Raw genomic sequence first — 26,322 nt, forward strand, 5'->3', positions numbered from 1 at the left:
ATCAAAATTTCAATAGTTCTTTCATGTTGATCAAAAACCTAATAAAAGCAATATTTCTGATGACATAATGTTCATAGCAAGACTTCTGTGCTTAGTTTATATATAACAGTAGTTCTCAAAGGATATTGTTATGGCATTCACTGTGTTGTGGCTGGCGAGAGAGGGCACTGTATCCTCCGTTTTTGTTTTTTTATTTATTGTTTGTATATAGTTGGAATAAATGTGTTATCAGTAATGGCACTATTAATTCTTTTTCAAGTGGAGTTTAATTTTTGTGTCCCTCTACAAAGAGGTGAGCAGGTTATGCTGCAAAAATTTTAGATTGTGCCTTGAGAAAAGGTATTAGGGAACTGTGAACTCATAAGAAACAGGCTCATGGATTAAAAATTTTAGAACTGTTATTTACTAAATCTTAGATAATGGAAAATGCTTGCAGTACAAATTTAAAAATTAATTAATGTATAATTAATAATAATCGGTACTTTTCCGTTTTGTTGGCGCAAGCGATAAAGTCACCAGTAATGGTACAACCGATGCCAAATGAAATAACCTCGCTGGTAACCTTTTACTTTAACTTTTACATTTTCAAAACAAATCGCAGCCATTTCTTATTATTTTGATTGTTTCTTTCAATATTGGCATACACTTACATAGAATTTTTACCAGATAGTTCAATTTTATGCACCAAGGCTATTCGCGGATGGTAATTAAGTCAATTAGGATGCAATCACACCGCTCACCCGATGGCGAAAATGTAGAAAAGGCAAAGTCAAAGGTTAAATTCATCAATTCTAATAAGAGTGCACTAGCAAATGCAAAGTAAAGCACTGCGGTTTTAATTTCTGAGTAAGCTATTCATGTGAATAATAATTCTTGCATTTAAACTTGTATTCCAAATTAAGATTTAACTTGAAAATAATGTAGATAATTACTGAGAGAGTTAGATTTTTGTAGCGTAGTTTACGTGAGATGAGATCACTTGGGGTCACGTGATATGAACTGGTGAATCATGATGTTTTACAATGAAAGCATAGTAAATTTTTAACATAATGTCTTTTACAAATTTATTGTCTTTATTTATTAGCATTTTTACAAAATTTTAAACGACATTAAAATGTTTATACTTTCAAAATAAAAAAATCTTAGAACTAGCATTTGTCAACGCTTTTTATGTGTATACTGTGTGTTTTCGCCAATAAAGTCTACTTGGCAAGAATTGCGCCGGCGAAACGGAAAAGTACCTAATAATCTTATACTGTTGCTGCACTTTAGTGTTAAACATTGGATTATTTATTTCTACTCAAGGATTCATTGCCAATGTTGAAAATCCCTGATGACAAATATGTGGTTGAAAACAGAAATAATATAGATGTGGCCCATTTCACAAACATCCAGAACTGAAATAGTGTTTCTTCCCTAAATTTGAGCTTCAAAGTTTGATCAGTCTATAGTTCATTCGACTCTTCTGCCTCTTGTAATAATAGATGTTTTTTATTCTCAGTAATTTGACTTCCACAGTTGCATTTTTCATTAGAATCCAAACTTAATATAAGAATATCCTGTTCCTTTCCCTGCATACTCGCATTAAGAATATTCAGATTCCAAAAATATCAGCCAGGTGTGCGACATTCAAACAGCATTTTTCAGTACTTTTTTATTTCGCTGGTGCAAATCTCGCCAAGCAGACATTATTGGCAACAATATACACATAACAAATCTTTCTTGTAAGAATTTTTTATTTTGAAAGAATAAACATTTTAATATTGTTTCAAATTTTGTAAAAAGACATTAATTTAAGAATTTAATATGCATTCATGGTTCAACATCCTGATTCACCGGTTCATATCACGTAACCCCAAGTAATCTGATCTCACAAACTACGGTACAAAAATAATTCTCTAAGTAATTATCTACATTCATTTCAAGTTAAATCTTAATTTGGAATACAAGTTTAAATGCAAGAATTATTTCAATTTGTACGAATAGCTTACTCAGAAATTATATAAAACCGCAGTGCTTTACTTCACTAGTGCATTCTCATTAGAATTTAATCCTTGAATTTAATCTTTTCTATATTTTCGGGTGAGCGGTGTAATTGCATCCTAATTGCCTTAATTACCGCGAAATGGCCGTAGGGCATAAAATTGAACTATCTTGTAAAACTTTTGTATAATTGTATGCCAGTATTGAAAGAAACGATCAATCTGATAAGAAATGGCTGCGACTTGTTTTGAAAATCAAGCGTAAAAGGTTACCAGCAAGGATATTCCGTTCAGCATCAATTGTACCATTATTGGCGATTTTATCGCCTGTGCCGACAAAACGGAAAAGTACCCATTTTTTTTTTTTTTTTTTAGCAAACATTTGTAACATTTCATTTTTATATTTATGAAACCTGGAGAGTACCTTTTCTTTTAATAGATAGCAAATTTTGGTGTGAAGGACCTGAGCATGATGAGCAACTCCTGCTTCCTGGTACATGACTATCGTCTTCAAAGCTCTACTTTTAATATAATTAACTATTTCAGCAAGTAGGCTCATTACCTTTTTAGGTCTTCTGGAATATATTTTGCCGTGAGTATTTCCCATTGTAAAATACAATGTGAGAAAAATCTTGATCTTTTCTAAAACCTTTCATTCAACAAAAATTGCCAGGCACCATCAATGCTCACTGAAATACGGATTTTTAAATGCTAACCTTTCTCTGCCAGTGTAGATGGCATACAATTATAGATATCTGATCTTGTTGAGGTCAAAGGTTGTGATGTTGGGAGGCCCCAACTTGTCAACAACAGTAGTAGTGACTGCTATGAACTGGAAATTACAGACTCTTAAGAAGGGTTTAACTCCCTTTTTATTTCACTTTAGAAATTACAGTTGCGTTCACTTGACGCTCACAAACTACGCCGACCCGGCGGTTAAACAAAAATAGAAAAGTACAACTAAAAATAAATGACAGGATGCATAACTAACGAAGTCACTATCTACGAGGCTCTATAATTGTAACTATCTTAACTGCGTTCTAAGATACAGCTGAGATTCAGCAAACTTTCTGATTAAGAATTTGAAAGATTCAACAAACTGTCGAAATAGGCACACAGGCCGAAATGCGCGGTTCTTAAACTTTCTACCAAGCAACCTTCTCGCTCGTGATTCAAGAAGCACACTTACAATCTCGCTTCCCTTCTATTTAAACTGAATTACTTCTGCTAAAAATTTTAATACTCTGTGCGTTCTACTATGATTTACATCAAGGATGTCAAACTCGCAGGTCGCATGCGGCCCACAACAAATATTTTTGCGGCCCTGTCAATATATCGCCAAATAATAATATATAATAATAAAATAACATATCAACGAAGAAAAAAATGAAATGTTTACTGCTAAGTAATTAACGATAATTTATTCAGTGTTGTTAGATTACTCACAGCGAGCTGACACACACACTACTTAAATTACAAATGCGTGTGAGTAGCTTGCGTTCAGCTACCTTCGGCTTTTGGGGGACACGTGCACTCAGAACGCATCTCCCGATAGCCGAATGTGGCCGAACTCATGGTCTCAGTTTTCCAATCATAGTTTTGTACGATATATTGGTGCATGCACTTTGCTTTATTATTAATTATTACTTAATTCATATTGTTACGGATTTCATAGTTATTTATTTATTTAGTTTTTTTATTTAGAATTGTAATTAGGTTTGTTTCATGTTGCCTTAACAACGCAGATGATTTTTGAAAAGACAGCTGCGTTGGAAGGTTAAAAATAGAACAGCACGTGCATTTAATACCTAATAAATAAATATCTCGTAATTGCTGTTGCCATCCACGAAAATCCAGATATTTATAGATGTTTCCAGTATATTCGAGAAATTAATTATAAAGCTTATAAAAGCCGAGAACAAACAACTCATCTCAGTAGTAGCTGTAGTTCTAGCGAACTGTTTGTTTACTTAATGCTGTGATTGATTTGTAGCGATTTCGCTGTGAGATAGAATTAGTTTCTCTGTTTTGAATTGATTTTTGCTAAATGTTTGACATTTTGTGATATTGTTAGAATATTTTTGAAGAAATATTTCAGCATTTTGATTTATCTCTTGTGGAAAGAATAAATTTTTGTTAACTTTTTAACGTTAACCGTGTTTATTCCAGCCCTTTGTATTCAGTATGTCTGTATCAAAACCAAGTGGTAGTAAAATTAAACGAAAAATCGCTGACGAACATAGAATATTCCAAGTAAAATGGGAATTAGAATATTTTTGCTGTGAAATAAAAGATAAAATAATCTGCTTGATATGTAATAATACTATTAATGTACCAAAGTTATATAATATTAAACGTCATTACGAACAACACAAATCGAAATATAACAATTACGAAGGATTAATGAGAGAAGAAAAGTTGAAAGAGCTCAAGTTAGGAGTGAAAAAGCAACAGTCCATGTTTAGTAAAGTATTGCAAGAAAGTGAAGTGGCGGTACATGCAAGCTACGTCTTGTCCGAGTTGATAGCTAAACATTCGAAGCCTTTTACTGACGGTGATTTCATGAAAGAATGCCTAATGAAAGCTGGAGAAATAGTTTGTCCTGGAAATGTGAAGGCTTTTCAATCAATTTCATTGTCTCGAAATACAGTTGCGGAAAGAGTTACTGATTTAGCCGCGAATTTAAGTGATCAGATCAAAGCAAAATCATCTAGTTTCGAAAGTTTTTCCATTGCCTGTGACAAGAGTACAGACATTAGTGGCAAAGCTCAATTAGCAGTGTTTCTTCATTCTTGTGACAAGAATTTTAACATTTTTGAGGAATTACTGGAACTAATACCGATGCCTGGTACTACCACAGGAGAAAATATATTTACTTGTGTTTTTGGACTTCTGCAGAAATACAATCTACCTTTGGCAAAATTAAATTCTGTAGCTACAGATGGTGCTCCATCAATGACCGGGAAAAACAAGGGCTTCGTAGCATTACTAAGAAAAAAACTTAGTGAAATTCACGGTTCAAACATTCATCATATGCATTGTATTATATATACATCAAGAAGTTCTATGCACGAAAGTAATAAATATGGAGAATGTTTTGTCATATATAAAAAAAGTTATAAATGTTATAAGATCTCGAGGTTTAAATCAGTGTCAATTCACTGCTTTCTTAAGTGAGTTAGATAGTGAATATTCGAGTTTGTCCTACTATACCGAGGTACGTTGGTTATCTTGCTCCAAGATTCTCAAACAATTCTGGGATTTGAAAGAAGAAATATGTCAGTTTTTAAAAACGAAAAATCAAGACGTAAGTTTGTTTTACGATCCAATATGGATACAAGATTTATCTTTCTTGGTTGATATAACCAAACACTTAACCGATTTAAATTTATCGTTACAAGGAAAAGATCATATCATTACGAGTATGTTGACATAATTAAAGCATTCAAATGTCAACTAGTTCTTTGGGAAAACAACTTAAAAATGAAGATTTGACGCACTTCCCGACGTGCAGCATGAACAAATCAAGTTTAGATGATACTTGTTCGTATCAAAAATACGCAGAAAAAATTGCAAATTTAACAAATGAATTTGAAACGAGGTTTAATGATTTTAGTTCCCTCGAAGACAAATTTGTTTTGTTTTCTTCGATTTTCTCAAGTATTGACTCAGTACCCAGCCATATGCAAATGGAGGTGATCGAGATTCAAGGCAACTCAAATTTGAAAGCAAAATTCATTGAAGTGGGTGTGCCTGAATTTTACAAATATTTACCAGCCAGGTTTGAAAATACTCGAAAATTCGCATATGAAATTATTTCCATGTTTGGTAGTACTTATCGGTGCGAGCAGTTATTTTCAGTCATGAAAGGTAATAAGTCTCCTATTAGAAACCGTATTAATGATGCTCACCTTGGGTCAGCGTTGAAAGTTATCACTGCAAACAAAATTTCTCCCGAAATAGGAAAGATAATAGCAGAGAAGAGATGTCAAGTATCAGGACATAAACATTAAATTTTTCTTGTTCTTTTCTATATAAATATATATATATGTTTATTATTGTATTATTTGAAATAAATCTATGTTTCTATGAATTTTTTTTTTTCCCCCTGCCCGCCTAAAGTTAAACCTTGTTTGTTTGGCCCAAGTGTACCTACGAGTTTGACATCCCTAATTTACATACTCTGGCATTGGCACTTCCAGGGGAAAGTAAAGACTTGACAGGAAAGATAGCTTAAACTTAAAATAAATATAAACCCTACAAGGTAATTCTTTGCTCAAGGAACAGATCAGCAATTTTTCATTTAAAAATCTGACATAGTTCATCATGTTTTGCTTATGCCTGTTGATTTGTCAACCTACAAATGTTTTTACTCCATCATTTAGTTTTACCAATACTTGTTTTTGAATGTCAGCTGACATGTCCTCTATGCGGTGAACAGTAGTATCATTTGACTAAGGTACTTTTAATATCTTCCTCTCGACAGCCACCCCTAGCATGGATTTTACCATTTCTTTACAAGCAGTCAAAATCAGAGATTCTGAAGCTTTATCAAGCTGTATTTTATTAGCAATTACCGTCAAATACTGAAAATCCGCCAACTCCTGAAATCTGTGTTGCCTCTCAAAATATAAACATTTAGTTCTGGAAATCACAACATTCAGTACGAATATCAAAAAAAAAAAAAAGTAAAAAATTATGACGTCATTCTCATAATTACCAAATAATAATGAGTCATAACGGAAATACCAAATTATTGACATAAAAAAAGTTTACAAAAATAAGATAAAATTTTTTTTCCTCTAATCTTTGCTTCGAGGTGAAAAAGCAGAGGATTCACTCAACTCTTCATTCAAGTTCACGATTCACGTTGTTGTATTTTCTGAGCTTTCTGAGTTGTTTCACGAGAAGTGCTGCCTTTTTTTATCCTGATATTTTGTGGATAAATTAAAAATATTTTAAAGTTCAGCCCTTTCTAATACAATGACAGATAAGAAACGCACTCATGATTTTACTGCTTGCAATGTTGAAAAACGTAAACACGTTGCATTGACGGTAACGCAAAAAGTGCAAATTCTGCAAAAGATGGAGGCAGGTCCTATTCCAGGATTTATAGCAGAATGTTATGGAATTGTGACACGACTGTGTATGATATAAGGAAAAATAAAGAAAAGCTGTTGAAATTTTACAGCAACAGTGATTTTAACACCGGAATCCGAAACCGAAAATTTTTGCATGAGGCGAAATCCGAAAACCTCGATTCTGTGTACATATAATACAATGAATAATATAATCAATTTATATATATAATAATAATTAAATGTATTTAATACGCTTTATTAATTTTGCACTTTTAGTCCGAATATTATGCTTTATCTTTTCTGTCCTGAAATCCGCAAAATCCTAAAATCCGCACAACCTCTGGTCCCAAGCTTTACAGACTTTTGGACTTCTACTATACTTATAATTAGCTGCTACTTTATAGCTAGCTATTAGTGCTTTTTAACAGAAGAATTAATTTTTTTCATTGCCTTGACTTGAGAGTTAATGACTTAACATTAAACTGGGGAACAATGTGTTACAGAATTTGAGTTTAATTTTTTTAGCTGCTTTAGAGTTAAACAGGGATCCTAATTTTAAAACTGTAGTTATCTTTTTTCTCATGTGAAGTTTTTTCTTTACGCCGTGTGTGTGATTACTTTCTGTGGCATCGATCATATCACCTGATGATTCAAACATTCTACATCAGCCACCTGTCGACAGAAAGAACATTATATTTTCACCTTGCACATAAAGCTGTGTTTTATGAACCAATTTTTTACAACTTTCCAAATTGAAGAAAACTGTTTCAAGTTTTTTTGGGGAACGGGTGGTGTGATTATAGCAAAGCCTTGAGAGCTAACTGCCTAAGGGGAGGGAGGCCTTCATGAAGTGCGTTCTAAGGGAAACTGGCTCATATACATGTTACGCATGGGGAAAACCATGAAAATGCCCATGCAACCAGCCTGTTCGCGGAATTCATACCTTGGACCGAACTACTGGTGTTCTGCGACTTTACTACTTTGCCACTTTTGGCCCAACTGTTTCAAGTATCTCATTTTGGCATTTCTCCTACCCTGTCCTTTCAGAAAAAATGGCCGATGTGTTTGATAGTTGACAGATTCAGCAGGTTTGTAAATATGAACATTTCATCCAAAGAATAACAGAACTTCAAAAGGTTGTTTTGTTGGCATTCAAAAACATTGTCAAAAGCTTTCTTTTAATTACATGAGAATAGAATTACAGCAAAATTGTCCAACAACTTTTGGAGAACTTAATGCTTGTTTGCAACATAACTATCAAACTTATTTTTTATGCAGCGATTTTGATAACCTCCCGAAAAGTCTTAGGTGCAGTCAGTGATGAGCAGGGTGAGCAATTTCACCAAGATTTGAATGTTATGGAGGTAGGCTACCAAAGTGGATGAGACATGCATATGATGGTTGACTATTGTTGGAACATCAAGCGAGAATGATCACAGATTGAACAGTTCAGGAAAAGTCATAAGTGAAAAGTTTTACCTTAATATGTATGTTTACTATTTGTATGAACAAAATTTAACTTGCAGTAATTATATATAGCCATTCTGTGAATAAAGCTACTTTTTTAACAGTAGATTTGGTAAGTTTTCTTTTTATTTTCCTTAATATGTGTATTTTGTATTACTTTTGAGACAAAGAGAGTGTATCCTGTAGCTTAGAAAATTTATGTGATAGAATAAACTGAGATTATTTTTGGATCTGGAGGCCAAACGTTAGTCAAAAACATGTAACAGATCTAAGACAGCACAATTGCTGTTCCCTAGAGTTATCTTTCTTTTCTAAATGACTGTTTTTCATTGTTAAATGTCTCTCCTTAGTTTGCTTGGAACCATACATTTATTGTTTAATTTATATAGCATACAACAAACATGGGAAGTTCAAAATTTTCAAATTCAGTAAATGTAAATCTGAAGGTACAAGGTATCTATTACACAAACACTGTAGTTTTTTTTTAAGTCCCTTGTCCCTTTGAACTAAAAAAAATCTTTTGTTCGTTTTGTGTTTTTGTGTCAATTAACTACAAACAGCAAATCACTTCTCAAAATGTTGCCACAAAGTATTATTGCCCTGTGCTATATTTAAAGAAATTAAATAATGAAAAGTTTACATAAATGTATCTATATTTCTCGCATTGGGATAAAACAATGGTACATAGAGCCATCGAATTTTGAATGATGTGGTCTTCCTACGAATATGTGCATGTGGAAGACCAAATTTGGAATTTGTTTTATTATTGATTTCCTATTTTGTAAAACTTTTACGAATTTTTGATTAACAAACTCAAGCATTTCAAAGCGAGCAATGGCAATGTTGTACCAAAAAAAAATTATCTCCAGCGCTTGAGTTTGTTTCAGAAATTCTAAGATATGCTCATTTTAAGACTATTTTGTGATATTTCTGTTGAACTGAATTTTATGGTTTAAGAACATGATATTTAATAAATAAAAATGTGGCACACAAAGTGTTAAAAAAAATGCTCTTTTTGCACATAATTTAAAATCTGAAACGTTTCAGTTTTTTTAAATATATGACCCAAAATATCACATCTATGAATGATTAACTAGACAGAGTTTTCATGCACTCTATTTTTGGCCACTGGGCTGCAGGGTTGCCAGATGGCCAAAACATAATAATAGTACCGAGTCCTGAAATTTGTCAGAAGGGGAATAAAAATAATGACTTTTCTCTACAAATCTGTTTCTGCCTTTTTGTTGCACTGTGGGCATATGTGTGTTCATCGCATCACTGTTAGTGTTGCACATTGATGACCAATTGATCTAGCAGGAATGCGAGAGATAGGTCAGTTTTCTCTGCTTCTGTCTTGAAAGAAGGAGAGTACAAGTTGGCTTCAGGAATCAAGAGAGAATCCATTGATTCTCTTTTTTCATTTGAAATAAGGATCTCTTTCTGACAATAAAAAAAGGCATTAAAATAATAATAGCAACAAAAAATTTGCTCAACATTGTTGATGTCAAGATAAAAATTTTCAGTCAGTAATGTAATGCATTTTAGTAGTACTGTATACATTTTGATTGGAAAAAAAAAGTGTGTTATTTAAACTCTTTATTGAAATTCCTATATTTATTTTAGTCATATATTATTATATTTTTAGGAATAATATTTTATTGAGAATAAAACTCTCATATGAAGCTGTGTACAATATACAATTTGTCAAAATAGTTGTACATCTGGTAACCCTGTGTAACTGTTCATTGATTTGTATATGTTTTGATAGTTTTGAAGATGAGTGATCAACTTTCCAGTGGTTTGTATATCATTCACTAGGAGGCTGAGATATGCCGCTATGTGCCACACACCAAAAAATTGAAAACCCTTGATCTACAGTGTATAAATGTAAGTAGTTGGGGAGCAGTGAATTAAAAAGGAATTGAAATAAATCCATTGCTTTTAGTTTAGTAGTCTGCTATAAATTGTCTGATCAGTCTGTTTCTGTATCATTTTTCCATTTTATTTTCAATTTAATTTACATAAAGTCATTAAAAGAATGGAGATTAAGTCATGAAATTTATTGCTGGTACTATTGCTACAGTTTAATTTGATCACGGTTAATGTTATCATTTGGATATTATTGAATTAATGGAGTCCTGTCATTTATATATGAAAACATGAAAAATAAATTACTTATTGTTTGCAGTGAGTCTGATAATGCTATCAAAATGTTATAGAATGAATGTTTTAAACTGAAGTAATGCCGCCAGAAGAACGTCGAAATAGAGTCAAGTGTCAAGTGATAGCGACATACCAGCAAGCACTTTGGTTTTGGTTCAAAGCAACTTTCAAGCCAAGGAATCCTTTTTCCGAGTTTTAGAAGGTTAACCGGACTAATCACTTTAACAAGGCATTCCAATTGACCATGCTTTTTCACATCAAAGTATCTTTTGGTTTGTTTTTAGGGACTTTTTTATTCTGAGAAATACTTACTATTTTCCGTTTATTCATTTTTATCATATAGTCTATCAAAAGGTAAGAATCTAAGGGGTAAAGTTAACACTTGTTAAACTTATGTCACCAAAAAAGGAGTCAACAGAAATACTGCTGCAAAAAGGAGTCAACAGAAATACTGCTGAGCAAAATTAATTTAAATATAATAAATTTCTCTTATGCAAGATTTTGAAAGTTGAGAAGTTATTTGCAAAACTGAAACGAAAACAAGAATATATAGCAGGAAAGATCATAATGTAAAGAAAGCAGTAGCGATATGGTGTACAAATATTAATGAAAAAGGTATTGCAATCAACAATCTGTTGATGCAGCAAAAAGCTTAAGAATTAGCTATAAAGATTAAGAGAGATGGCTAGTATAGCGAGCTGAAGAAAAGACAAAGCACTGTTCAGAAGCGCATTCGTGCTGAAGAAAAAAGTGCTATTTTACCTTTTGCAGGATCATAGTAGGTTGTCAAAGGAATAGTCTGTGAAGTACTGTTGCAAAACTGTTGTGACTAAACAAGTCTGTACTATCATGCATTGCCTCGATATATATATTTTATAACTACCAACTTTCCCGGTTTTTCATCATGTTTCCTGTCAAATTACTGAATCTTCTGGTTTTTAAATTTTAGTCTTTACCAAAGAAAATGCTTCCCACAACAAATTAAATTTATTGCCTCAATGAAACTTAAATTGTGCAAATATCCTTTCCCTACCACTAATGATTTCCAGGATGATTTTTTATTACATTGTATTGAATTTTTTTATTAAATATTGTTTAATCTGAGTTTTCTTAATCTGCTGCATATATTTGTAGATTTCTATATGAAAATTCAACCCATGTTTAATTAGTTAATGTGTGTATTTAATTTTATTTAACTTCAGTATGTGGTACATTACTAAGTTTATTCACACAAATACTATGTACATTAATTATTAACTTTGTTTTCATTATATTGATTAATAAAAGCTCTTCTTCCTTACTTAGGTCTCTCTCAGTGTAAAAGTGAAAATTAAAAAATGAAATAAACCTAAGAAATATATGTAGAATGTCTAATTGAAATCTGAGTGAATTTAAGTCAGTCTGGAGTTCCTTGGAAACGCTTTGCCCACAGCATGTACCGTATTTTCCGGTCTATAATGCACATCTATAATTTCAAGCTACATTTTTTAATTCTTAGGTATATGCGCCATATAACGTGCACCCAATTCATCACGAAGAAACCTAAATGATACATGTGCCATGCTCTAATATTTTGGGGTCACTTATTCAAAGATTTGTCCTAGCCTTTCAAACAATAGTATACCTAATTGACAATTGATAAGGAAAACAGTATGTGTGTGGGTTAAATGTTTGAGGGAGTAAATATTCCTGCACAGAACGTGGATTGTATTCAATGCAAATGTACAAAAGAATCCTGTTGTAGGGTTTCAGCAAAAGGGGAATTTAATTTGGAGTAAGCATGCAGTTCCAACTTGAATATACTTGAGGAATTAGGACTTAGATGGGTTTTTTTTTTTTTTTTTTTTTTTTTAATTGCAGTCATTTCAAATGTAGTCATTTGAAGCCATGAATTTAAAGTGAAAATCGAAGGCTTTAGTAAAATACATTTTAGTTAAAATACAGTTGATCTACATTTCCTTTTGGTAGTAAATATGGTTCCTTCAAAATGGTTTCAAACGCAAAGCCATTCATTTTGCGAAAGAAATGGAAATCGGGCTGCTGGAGTGTTTGATGTTGGTGAAAGATGGAACAGATGATGATGATTATTTATGGATCAGAGTAACAGTGATGGTGAAAGTGAATCATCAGAATTCGATGATGTGTCTGAAGATGTAACGCAAGACAAAGATGACAAACTTTTCATTTTTATTTCATAAGAAATTTCATAAGAAAATTTTTTACTTCATAAGGTATATCATTTTTTTAAAATAAATAGCATGTAACTATGTATAGAAGTCTCCTCTTCCCCCCACCTTTTTTCCCCTTGTTTCTTATTTTTAAATCTATTGTTTTTATACTTGGATATAATATACACCCGTAAATTTCGATCTTCTTTCTTGTATTTAAAGTTCACGTTATACATCGGAATATACAATAAATCCTTTGGTTTCCAGTTTTTCAAATTTCAAGGTTAGCAGCTATTTTCTTTATTTGAACCAAAAAATTTTAAGACCATTTTATGCTGCATCACTATGTGTGGTTTGGAAATATATAATATATATATATATTAGGAATTGGAAAAAAGAAAAAAAATGTGAATGTTTTAAAGGAGTAAAATATTAGCCACTATTAGTACTGCAAGTAAAATAACTAGGTAAATAGTACTCACTTATGTACTTAGAGATTTGAAAAGGAAGAGCAAACTGAAGAATATCTTTCTTATTGACAACTGAGCAACATAAGATAAGTCAGTCTTAAACATATTAAAGTTGTACATTTTCCAACAAACATCATAGCTATAATAGTTAGGTGATCAAGAGATTATTTGAGTGGTGAAAGATTGTTATCGCCTTGCAATGTGTGTGTAGCCGACCACACAAAAATAAGAAATTTATGTGTGGTCTTCCACAGGTCATTGACAAGATATGAGGCAACAGGCATTGCAGAAGGAATAATTCGTTCAGTTAACAGTGCCATTTGAAATTACCAGAATCGCAAATTCACAGCCAGTGAGAAGGGACTTTAGCAACCTTCACCAAAGCCTCTATATTTGAGGGAGGCTGACGGTCCAATGATCCTGTTGCTCGTCTGATATCATTTCAACTATAATGAATCAGAGGCTGTAAAAGTACAGTTCAAAAATTAAGAGGGCTTTACTAATTCAGTCTACAAACTTTTTTAAACTAAGCAAAAACTCAGCTCTTGAACTCTCAACTAGAGAAGCTCTTACCACTTGCAATATCCTCACATAATAAGAGCAGCAACATGCAATAATTGTGTCTGTGCCTTCATTGTTGATATGTATTGTTAATAGAACTGCTCATAGATTTATATTTAATATATTTTAGTTCTATATGCAGTAAGTAATACACAATCTATTATTTGAACAGTCATCAATAAAAAAAATTAATAAAGATTATCTTTAGAGTATTGTGTCAATTTTACAAATTAATAGTGAAAAGTAATTCTTTTTTTTTAAATTTGTAATACATTACATGAAACAAAATTATTAAGTGTTTGTTTTCTTGTATAGAGGGTTTTGAAATGTGATTTAAATATCGTAATTTTTTTTTTTTTTTACATTAGTCTATCATTAAGTGGTTATTTATTAGAAATATCTTAATGAAAAATGTTTATTTGCAGGCATTTACCATCTTATACTGTAGCTGCATTTGTTAAGAAATTATGTAGAATTTCATTAAATTCAAAAGCAGACTCAATCCTAAAAATTATACCATTTGTTTGTAATATGCTGATACGTCATCCCACCTTAGTAGAGCTTATTCACAGGAAAGATCCAAAAGGTAAATTTTTTCATTTTTAATTGGGGATTTTATTATTGCAAACATAATTGCTATAATCAGGGTTAGTATGGTCTTTAAAAATACACTCATGTCAATAAATTAAGGATAATTCGGAGTCACGCGGAAATCGAACTCTAAAATAAATATATCACCTGTAAATTAACTACACACATCTTCAAAAATCATATGCAAATTTCAGGAAGTAACCAAATGACACCGATAGTACGTCACAATGACGAGAGTGTAAGAGAGTGATATATAAGGAATACAGGCAAAGAAGTAAAATTGTTCGCAGGCGCTTTATAGGCATTTCAGTGCAATAACCGAATAGTTTTGACACAAAGGACGCATTTGGATGATTTTTTATGTGGTAGAATTATCGGCCGTCTGGAATGTGGGTGTACCCAACTGGAAGTATCAGACGAATTTGGAATTACCCAGGGTGTCATCTCCAGGCTTTGGCAACGATTCCAAGATGATGATAATGTGAGTAGATGTTATAGCACAGGTCGCCCCAGAGTTACAATGCCGAATGAGAACCGGTATTTGGCAGTTACTGCCAAAAGAAACAGGCGGAGCACAGCCTCAGACCTGTCTAGTCAGCTCTCTTCAGCCACTGTTAAGTAAATTTCAAGGCAGACCGTGTACAAATGCTTAGGGCAGATTGGTCTATGTGCTCGTAGACCTGTCAGATGCATTCCACTTACTGCAATTCACTGTCGCCTGCAGTTAGCCTGGAGTAGAGAGCATGCAATGTGAACACTGCAACAGTGGGCTTGTGTGATGTTTTCCGATGAGTCCAGGTTTAGCTTGCAGTCTGATTCTCACCGGACTTTCATATGGAGAGCTCCAGGTACCCGTTACCACCAAGAAAACATCATTGAATGACACCGTTACGGTGGTGCAGGGGTGCTCATTTGGGGTAGAATTATTCTGAGTTCTAGAACTGACCTGCATGTTCAAATTGGAAGCATGACAAGCCAAATCTATCGGGATGTCATTCTGGAACAACATGTACGTTTGTTTCGGGGCGTCATGGGCACACAATTTGTGTTTATGGATGACAACGCCCGTCCTCACCGTGCAAACATCGTAAGCGAATGCCTTCAATCAGAGGATATAACCCGTATGGACTGGCCAGCATTCTCAACGGACTTGAATCCAGTAGAGCACGTGTGGGACATGCTTGGCCGACGAGTTGCAGCCCGTCAACCTCCTCCTACATGTCTACCGGAACTTCGGAGAGCATTGCTTTTTGAGTGGTGTAATATCCCCCAAGATCAGATCGATAATTTGATACTCAGCATGCCTAGGCATTGTTCGGACTGTATTGCTTCGTCTGGAAGACATACAATGTATTAACAATCATACCAACCATGTAATATTGTTTTTTTAAAAATAGGTTTTTTTTTTTTTTTTTTTTTTTTTTTTTTTTTTTTTTTTTTTGTAATTTGCTCCATGGAGAAAAAATCGCTAATTTTTTTTAATAATATCAAACATATAGCATCTTTTTTTGCTCTTTACCTTTTGTTTAATAAATAAGCTTTACAAATAAGTCAAATTTGTTTTGCTTCTAACTCTTCCTTTGCCTGATTTTGCGTTATCCTTAATTTATGGACATGACTGTATTTAAAGTCCTCAATTTGGGGCAAAAGTCATTAATTTTACTCATCTGACATTTCTGTCTGTTTTTATGACTGCCATTTTGAGTATTAATATTTTCAAGGAATATTTTTTGGCTATGCATAGACAAATATTTACTTGATATGTTAACATTTGAATTCTTTCGAAACTGTGTGGCACAAAATTTGGCAACTTATCAACATTTTCGCAATTACATGGTGAGTTTGTATGCAAAACATTTTATTCATAGATTTGCGAAATTTTAATGATTATTCTTGTAAGCATAACATTGATACTTACCATAAAAATAATGGTAGTATATTAAAATAATGTATGTAAGAAATAACATTAAAATAAAGCATTTTAATTTTCTTCCATATTTTAAAGTGACTCCTATTTTGGTGGAATATTTAGATTCTGAAAAATAAACAAGATAATAAGCTAATGCTATAAGGCAGTTTCCGAAACACTTCTTAGAAAAATCTGATGTGTACACCACATGACTTCCTTGTACGGAATATTAAATTATATGCATTTTTTTCTTGAATTTCATTTAAATTGATTGGATTGAATTAAATCTACTTCGTCGACAGCGCATAAACCACAATAGAATAAATGCACTCTTTAAAATTCACTATATTTGTTCACTATAAAGACACTCTGAATGCACAAAATTTATATCATTTGAAGAATTATCGTTGCCACATGTTCTATTCAAATACTATAATAAAGCTAAAACGATGTATGAAAGAAATTAAGCAAAGAAAACAAAAAAGAAACAGTTTTTCACAGACGATTTAGTATTTCTCATTCAATTAATTCAGTTCTCACTTCGTGACAAGGCAAAAATACATAAAAACTCAAAATATCTGCATTAAAAATTACGAAGTAAATCTTAAACACTTATTTCCATGAAAAAATTCCAGAAAGGATTAAGCATGATTTAATTCGCAATAATAAATGAAGGCGTTATTTTTGTCAAAGCTTAGTCTCTCTAGATTGGCAACAAATCTACAATTCTGCTGTTTCAAATGTAAACAAATATGTCCGCCATGTTATTTAAAACTTAACCGCACTTAAACAGCTTTTAAATTCTTAATAAATGTACAACTATTGCTTCCAGAATTACAAAAGGCATAAAAACCTTAACCAGAAGATAAAAACAACATAATTCAATCATTTTTAAAGCAAAAAATGTACAATTTACAAACATATAAGAGTAAAGAAACTGAGATCACTGAGCCGGGTAACAGAGTGGATATATATATAAATATATTTATATACATTTGGTGCGGCTGATAGCAACCAAAATACGAGGTGCACATCTACATGTTATAGCAGTCCTATATGCAAAATTTCAACGTTCTGAGGCTACTCGTTTTTGAGTTATGCGAGATACGTACGCACATACGTTCATACAGACGTCATGAAAAATTCTCTTCAGAATTAATTTTAAAGCAGTTTTATAGTTTTTTTTTTTTTTTTTTTGGAGGAAAAGAGTCTTTTATTCTGTCCTTACGTACAGATGTCATGCAAAAACATCGTTAAATTGCATTCGATAGCGGTCAAAATGGATATTTTCGTTGAAATATGTTGCCTGAAACTTTTCTCTATTACAATACTTCCTTTTTATTTCATACAAGGAAGTAAAAAACCAAAAGGGTTCTCTGATTATTTAAAAATTAATTTCGATTTGTTTTTAAATTAACATTATCATTAAAAATTAATTTCCTGTTATATTTTATCATGATGAATTTCTCATCTTTTGGAGAATTTTCAGAACAACAGTAAAAGCAAAATTGTTATATTTTCTTCCTTTTGATCACAGTAGTCTTTCATTTAACATGTTTGAAGCTGAAAACCAACAATTTATTAAAAGGTTCATCATATATGTCTCAGTGCACCATATATACCTCAATGCCTGCTCTAAATTCTAAAAATTTTGCCTTAAATAGTGTTTCTCATGCTTCCCTAAATTTTAAAATTCCACCAGATCTGCTCTGGTGCTGGTCCTAACCGTATATCATTTCATATTTATACTCAATACTCATATTATTAAAGAAATCAGATGTTTCTTCTGTCATTCTAACTACAGGCAGTTTTTTTGGAATAACAGAAATCTTAAATCTGAAAATTCTGAAATGAGGAGGATATTCATTGGGAGGGGGAAAATGATTTTTCAAAGAGAGAAAATTATCCTTAAAATACATTGTTGATACATTAACAAATTAGGAGATTAAGCAGAGACCAGTGAGAAGATTGATTTGTTTATTGAAACAAGTAAACTTAAAAAAGATGTTAAAGGGAATGAAAACTGATGTAGGTGAAATATGTGGAAAATTTTCACATTAAAAAGCTGCATAAATATATTTGGTGTCTGTTTTTTCTACACAATATAAATATTCTATAGCTTTTAATGTATAGTTTTACTAATATCATTTTAGAAACAACGTCATAATGTCTAACTGCTGTAAAATGTTCTTAATGCTTTTTAATGGATATTTTTAGAAATTTAAAAAAAAAAAAAAAAATTATAAACATGTAAATCTATTATTATTTTATAATTTAATTATTTGTAACTTCTCACCCTTAGAATTATCTCTGCATGTTAAGGTGAATTATAGTCTTATAAGGTATTTCTCCCGCCTTCCTAGCTTGCCTTCGTGGTGTAGTGGTTCTGTACACTGGGCCGGTATTCCAGAGGTCCATGTTTCGATTTCCGGCGAGGACGATTGCTCATTTTTCATCTTGCGTGCTTCCAAAAAATACCTAATGTCTCTACAGTGGTGCCCGAACTAAAAGGGTGTTGGATGATGATTCACCTCACCCAGGATTTGGCAATTGGGTCCCCTAAAACCCTCAGTCACCCTTTAAAAGGGGGGTGTATAAGGTATTTCTTCTGCGTGCCTTTGTGGTGTAGTGGTTCTGCACGCTGGGCTGGTATTCCAGAGATCCGTGGTTTGATTCCCGGCGAAGGCAATTGCTCATTTTTCATCTTTCCTGATTCCAAAAAATACGTAATGTCTCTACAGTCTTTCTTTAATTCTTATTGTTAATGCAAGATACATTATAAAAATTAACATAAAAATTTATTCCTTACAGCTAATGAGATTTAAAATATTACAAAACAACCTATCATCTCTGATGCCTTAGCGGCTTATTAGAACTTTATATTATATGTTAAGTTTATTATAGCTCCAGCAAATCAACACAAAGTTACAGTTCTAACTGGGTTAGATGAATAGTAGCTAACTTTCAACATTTGCAACCATATATACCAACATAAGATGTTCACATCTGTTCTGATCAGTGGCTTTCTGTCTCTAAGCAAGCAGTTGTGGTCTCAGCAGCCAAGCTTATATTATTATACGTCTGATTATTCTTTTACTTCATAATTTAACTTGAACCACCTGACGTGAAATTTGCATATATCTCTGGACTGAACAACTATGTGATGGAAATGAGGCTTTAAAAAAATAAATAAATAACTATAAAAGTAACTGTTAATAAAATTTAAATAAAAAGCCACTAAACTTCTTTAAAATATATGTGATTCTTATATGGTATGGATGTTATAAGAAATTTTGTGACTTAATGCTAATTACTTGAGAAAAATTTATAAAGTTAATTTTATTCTTGAATTTGTTTTATAATTAAAGTAAATATTAGATAACGTATAATCATAATGCATCCTATTTACAGATTTATTTTATTCTTACAAATTGCAAAAGTGAATTTCAGATGTAGATAATTGCTTTACTTTCTATTAATTGCTTCACTTTCTATTTGCTTTTTTACCGTTTTTGGCACAAAAAATGACAGAAATGAGTGAATATTGATAACAAATTTGTTAAGAAATAAAATGTTAATCTTATTATTGCTATATACAAATGATATCACATTCAAATATAAATAAATTATTTTTATGTTCTTATGTTAGTGAGATGGAAATGCAATGATGTATTTTATTATAGAACATTTTAAATTTATCATTTAATAATTATATTTTAAAATCGAAGCTAATTTTAATATTCATCAAAGGCAAGTATAGACAAATAAAAAAGTAAAACACCTTGGTAGGAAAAAGAGTAAGTTTAGCATTACTTACCTCTGCAAGGAAATTTACTTTTTATTGGTTACAAAAACGCACTTTAAACTAACTTTAATATTTTTATTTATTTCTGAAAAATAAAAAGAAAACACAGTTGCCAACTCTCCCGATTTAGGCGGGAGACTCCCGATTTTCGACCGCTCTCCCGCCAACCCGATTTACAATATATTTCTCCCGACTTTTTCTTATTCTTAAAATTTCTCATGATTTTTATGGAACTTGACTTAATGCTTTGTTATATGAACCAAAAAAAAAAAGTGATTTTGGACGTCTGAAAGCAATTGAATTTTCTCTAGCTTATATCTAAAACAAAACCTTGCGAATTAGATAACTTCTGCTTTGTGAGTGAGAGCATATATGTATCCAGAAAGGTCGTTCTCCAGTTCTCCAATGGGCATCGTGTTCCACTGCATGTCATCTGGCATATGTTAGCCAATGAGGACAACGCAAACTGTTATTTGGATGTTCTTTAGTTATTTCGGTCATTTTGTCCTGAGTTGTGTGAGTACACATGCTTTTGGGAAATAGTTTTAGAAATTATCATCTTTTGTTATGTCTGTGAGAAAGGTGAAATACTCGTGTACGTTTCAAAAATCCTACACAGGTGACTTTCCTTCCATTATTTCCTCAAGGAAATGTAATAAATTTGCGATGTGTACCGCCTGTCATTGCGATTTTTTTATTTCGCATGGTGGAAGGGGAGATGTTTGAGAACATCTGCGTACACAAAAACACAAGGACAACATGAGTTGTATTGAAAAAAAAAAATGGAAAATTAAATTTTTCTTCAGAAACAGAGGACTAAAAAGTTATTAATGCAGAATGTCTGTTCTCTGCCTTTTTTGCAGGAGTACAACCTGCCACTGAATGCATCGGATCACGCTGCAGCTTTATTTAGAAAAATGTTTCCCGATAGTGAGATCGCTAAGAAATATTCAAGTGCAAGAACCAAAACAGGTGCAATTGTTAAAGAAATGAGTTTGAAAAATAAATCATCAGTTATTGATTGCAATAAAACAGCTCCGTTCTGCCTCTCTATGGATGGAAGCAATAATACCAATTCAAAACTGTATCCAATTGTTGTTTCTTTTTATAATCCAGAGTCTTCAGAAATTGAGTGCAGTTTACTTTCTGTCCCCACTTTAGAAGGACATTTGACAGGCTTTAATATACCACAGCTAATTATTAAAACTTTAAAAGAAAATGTAGTCCCTCTGGATAATTGCTTAGCACTTGGTGCTGATAATACACCAGTATTGGTAGGCTTGAATACTGGTGTTGCAGGCATCTTAGGAAAATTCAGATTTGCAGATTATGAGGTTCACCTGTCAGCCCTTAAATTTAGCAGCTGAAAAAAAGGCAGCTTCTTTACCAATAAATGTGGATGAACACATTGTTGATATTTATTATTATCTTGAAATGAGTTCTAAAAAGAAGGAAAAATTGAAACAGTTCCAACAGCTGCATAACAGCAGTTTACAATTAGAGAACTTGGATGAAGTTATAAAATCAGCTAAGATTGACACCCAGTGGAGTTTAATTAGAAAACTGAAAGATGCTGATGGAATTTTGAAATATAGTGAACTGTCTAGAATTATGTTGGCCATCTTGACAGTTCCCCATAGTAATGCAGAGTGTGAGAGGATTTTCAGTGTTGTTGCGAAAACGAGGACTAAATTTAGATCTAATATTCGTGATGACACATTAGAAAAACTTTTATTAGCGATAGCAGGCCTACGTGGCAATTGCTATGAACAAAATTATGACGTTCCTTTCTCAAACAAAGCAAAATCTGCCACTGTTTATAACATTTGTACGAAAACTGATTAAAGTTTTTTTTTTTTTTTTTTAAATAAAAATATTTTTTATGTGTAAGGTATTTTTGTGTTGCTTGCATTTAAGAATTAGTTACTATTTAAAATTAATTCATTATTAAAAACTATATTTTCTTCATTTAAAGTCTTTTTAACATTGTGAAAAATCTCCCGATTTCTTAAAAAAATCTCCTGATTTTTGAGTGTCATAGGTTGGCAAGTATGAGAAAAGAAAAGAAGAAATGGAAATCGTTCTTATTCTCCCATCCAAAGGTTTCCTTGTCTTTCTTTTCTTCATCAGATAATTCTTGAAGAATGCGAGCAAAATCAGCTGGTTGCACATATTTTCTTGCCATGAAAATGATATAAAATTTACAGAGCCAAGTGTATTCAAATTAAAATAATACATGGCAATTAATAACACAAAATTACAAAATATTTGAGAAAGAAATATTTTCCGAATTTTCACCCACGAACATGCGTGTGTCGTAACTTTTACAAAAACGCTGCCACGTAGCACAAATACCCAGTTAAAAAAAAAAAAAAGTCAAATGACTTCCTGTTGCACATTCTATGATGTGGTCTTAGATCTACAAGGGTAAAATCCTTGGTAGGCCCGTGAACGCACACTTCTTTTTATCAGAAGGACCTCATAAAAGACCTAGAACTAGTATTTACATTTCACCTGTCATGGGGCAGTTCTGATACCAGTCCTAGAGAAGAAAAACTCATGGAACTTATAATGAATACCAATCTAACTTTGGTAAACAGGGGAAATTGCTCCATCTTTGTCAACAGAAGAAGTCATTGACCTCACACTAACTTCTTCTGATATTTATAACCTTATTGAGAATTGGAATGTAAGTGACAATCCCTCACTTTCAGACAATCGCCTTATACAAGTTTGTATTAGAGATGAAATTCCAGCTGAATATTTCAGAAACATTAAAAACACAAATTGGGACCTTTATAAGGACTCCCTGGTTTCTAATATCATTAACCGTCAGGTTTTAGACAATAATTGTTCAGTTTGAGGAGCTTGATACTCAAGCAAACAACCTGACAAGTATCATTATTGAATCTTATCATGCATCATGCCCTCTCAAACAAAGGAATTACTTTTCTAGCAAGAGAGTCTGGTGGACCAAGGAGCTTGAAAGCCTCTGCCTAGAGGTTCGGAGAGCTCACAGGAAAGCAGTCAGAAATAAATCTGAAGTTAACTGGTCTAACTTCAAAATTCTACAAAGGAAATTTAAAAGTGAAATCAGGAAAACTAAATACAACTCATGGAGATCCTTCTGCACAGATATTCTGTCTTGCCATGAGGCTGCCAGAGTACATAATGGCCCTATCACTTCTATGGATGCGCGCGCTTACCCGGGACAATTCCGAGAAACGAGATTCTAGTAGCACGGCTTTAAGCAGCAGGCTTCCGAGAAATGTTTCGTCTAGCTAGGAGGAACCTGTCCCGGCTACGAGCAACATTTTAAAATTTATCCGAAAATGTTCCGGCTGGAGACGTGTTCCTCGAACGTTCAACCAATCAGACGAAAGTTCTGCTTCTGAAGGATCACGGGTAACTTTCAATATGGCGATGGCTCTCACTGTGAAGTGATGGACAGTGGAAATAGAGGCCGATTTAATTATTGCTGTTTTGTTGTAATACAACTGCCTGAGTCATTTTTTAAATGTGTATATATTCAATAAATATATATTCCGGGAAATTTCAGAGTTAACAGTATTTTACGACGTTCTTGCATTTCGGATTTGTTTACAAATTGTTCGTCACCAAAAGTTCGCCAAATATGTCGTATTTCGTGCTGATCGTGTATTATCACTGTTATATAATAGAATTTTATTTCTTAAATTTAAGTTGAATAATTTTTTAAAATCTGTTTGTATATGCGCGGCTTTTCTCCCAATTTCTTATCTTTTAAATTGTTAATTGCATAATCAGTGACACATTTTAAACAGCATAAAAGATGCATAAAAAAAGAAAAGCATAGCTTATGTAATAATGAGAATCCTCATTAAATTTGTCTATTATTTTTATATTATTAATGAAATACTTTTTGGGTTATAAATACATTAGAAACTATACTTTTATTGTAAATGCTACATATTGAAACATTGGAAATTTATGGATTTATTATTATGCATGATGAAAAACATTTGTATATACATTCATTAATATAAATCTTATTCATTACATTAATACTAATAAATATATATTAACAACTTCTAAACCATCGCATCTTTCTCTGTGTATGTAAATATATGACTTATTAGATGTGTATATATATATATGTATGTATGAATACAAAAATGAACATTGCCAAGAAGTTTATTTGAAGTTGCTTTTAATTCAGATAACGATTATGTAATTGGCAGCAACATTCCATTACAGTTATCAGTTCTTTGCAAATTATTATGGGTATGTAATAATCAGTTGAAAAATAATTGATGAGTATTTGAGTACTAAAGAGTGTACACATTTTGTTATTGGGTTAATTCATAAGTATATCGTACGTATCATCTACGTAATAAAAACATGACTAATAAATAATAAGAAATGTAACAGCTGTGCATTTATAACATTTGATTACTTAAAACAGTGCACAACTGATTATCACCTTCATGTCTGTTTACATGATGAATTGCACTTTCCAATTAAGTGCACGGGCCTACTAGTGGCCAAAGCGTCGTTGAACACTGGTAGTTCTGTCTCAGGTTAGAATGCCGTGAATGGGCTGGCTACATGACGTTTCCTTGGTTTGCCCCATTTGTAACTGGTATACGAGCCAATTTTAAAAAATCTTCTACAAAGGGATCCCTCCTGTTGTTATCCCTCGAGGCTTTGCGGTAATCACATAAAACAAACTGAGCCCACCAGCGGCCGAGCGGTAAAGTCGCTGAACACTGGTAGTTTGATCCGAGGTTCGAATCCCGCGAACGGGCTGGCTGCATGGGCGCTTTTGTGGTTTTCCCCATGTGTAACGTGTATACAAGCCAGTTTCCCTTAGAAAGTCCTCCACAAAGTCATCCCTTCCCTTAGGCAGATAGCCCTAGTGTGCTTTGCTGTAATCTCAATAAACCAAACCATAAAACAAACTCATGATCTGAACACCTAATTTCTAAAGTTGGTATAATTAATGTGTTTTAGGTATATTACTGAGTGTTCGATGGGACAGTAAACAACTCGCACATGTTTGATTGCTCGTGTATTCATATGCTTTATTTGGTCTTCATTTTGCTGAATAGTATCTGCTGGCTGTGAGGAGGTAAATATCAGCCATATAGACTTTTGTCATAGAAGGTCTTTTTTGGGGGGGGTGTTTATTTGAATGGACAGAACAGTAATTATGAGCCATAAAGTTAGTCAGAAAATGCTTTCATCAGATCACAAATTTTCATTGAAATACAGGCAACAGAAAATACACATAAGCGATGTGTGATAAATAGACTTATCCAGCACATGTTTTTAAACTATCCTTAGTGTATACAGAATTTGGCTATTACTGATGTAATTGATTGCTATAACCAGAAGTGTGTTTATCTGTTACATGAAGTGCTAGAGTGGAGATCAAAGTGATTAACTTGATAGCAATCACCTTTCTATTATCTTCCATTACTAGCAATAAAGTTTAAAACGAAAAGCGTGTGAGCGATACAAAACAACACGAAGAAGCGAATGTCACTTTCCCCAATCTGAGCGATAACTGATTCTTGTTTGGCTTTCAGCCTGTTTACCAGGTGAAGATGGTAACCCTATTTCGCCAAAGGCCGTTTCTCAGAACTGTTGCTTCAAACGTTTTGTTCCGGCAACAAACAGCTAATGTGATAACGCTTTAAGATTCTTAAGAGATCTCGGGAATCTCAACTCTCATTGGTTATGTGACCAAATGGCAGTTATACTATAAACTGTTTGGATACACTTTCGACCATGTTGAATTTTCATCTGGGAGACACAAGTGTCACCTCTGACTCTCAGGAAAATCCATTGGAATTACTTCATAATCCATTAGATTTGGATTTTGCTAAAACAGTAGTGAAGTTTGAAAAGGCTAAAGCAGCCCTAGATGTATTTCTTCCCTTTAAATCTCCCGTTACGATGGCATTTACCCAATTCTGCTTCAGAAAGGCTGGGATATTTTTGGCCACATTCTCGTGCACGTATTCGAATCCAGTTTGGTTTTAGGATATGTTCCTAAGGTATGGAGAACTTCACAAGGTGTGTTTCTCCCCAAACCAGGAAAAGATACATATAAGAAACCAAACTCATTTAGAATGATTACG

The 26,322-nt window shown here is 32.8% G+C and overlaps 1 protein-coding gene across 3 annotated transcripts in view; it reads left to right on the forward strand.

Moving 5' to 3' along the window:
* LOC118206041 (nucleolar complex protein 4 homolog) overlaps positions 1-26,322 on the forward strand; it is a 106,279-nt gene that overhangs the window by 63,354 nt on the left and 16,603 nt on the right. For all 3 annotated transcript variants that reach the window (XM_035378321.2, XM_085813141.1, XM_085813140.1), the window contains one exon: positions 14,318-14,478. In XM_035378321.2, the coding sequence (XP_035234212.2) occupies positions 14,318-14,478 (161 nt within the window). The remainder of the gene's footprint in view (positions 1-14,317; positions 14,479-26,322) is intronic.

This window comes from Stegodyphus dumicola, chromosome 3 (assembly GCF_044657685.1).
Source record: "Stegodyphus dumicola isolate Sdum_Otavi_A_Nest chromosome 3, ASM4465768v1".
Taxonomy (NCBI): domain Eukaryota; kingdom Metazoa; phylum Arthropoda; class Arachnida; order Araneae; family Eresidae; genus Stegodyphus; species Stegodyphus dumicola.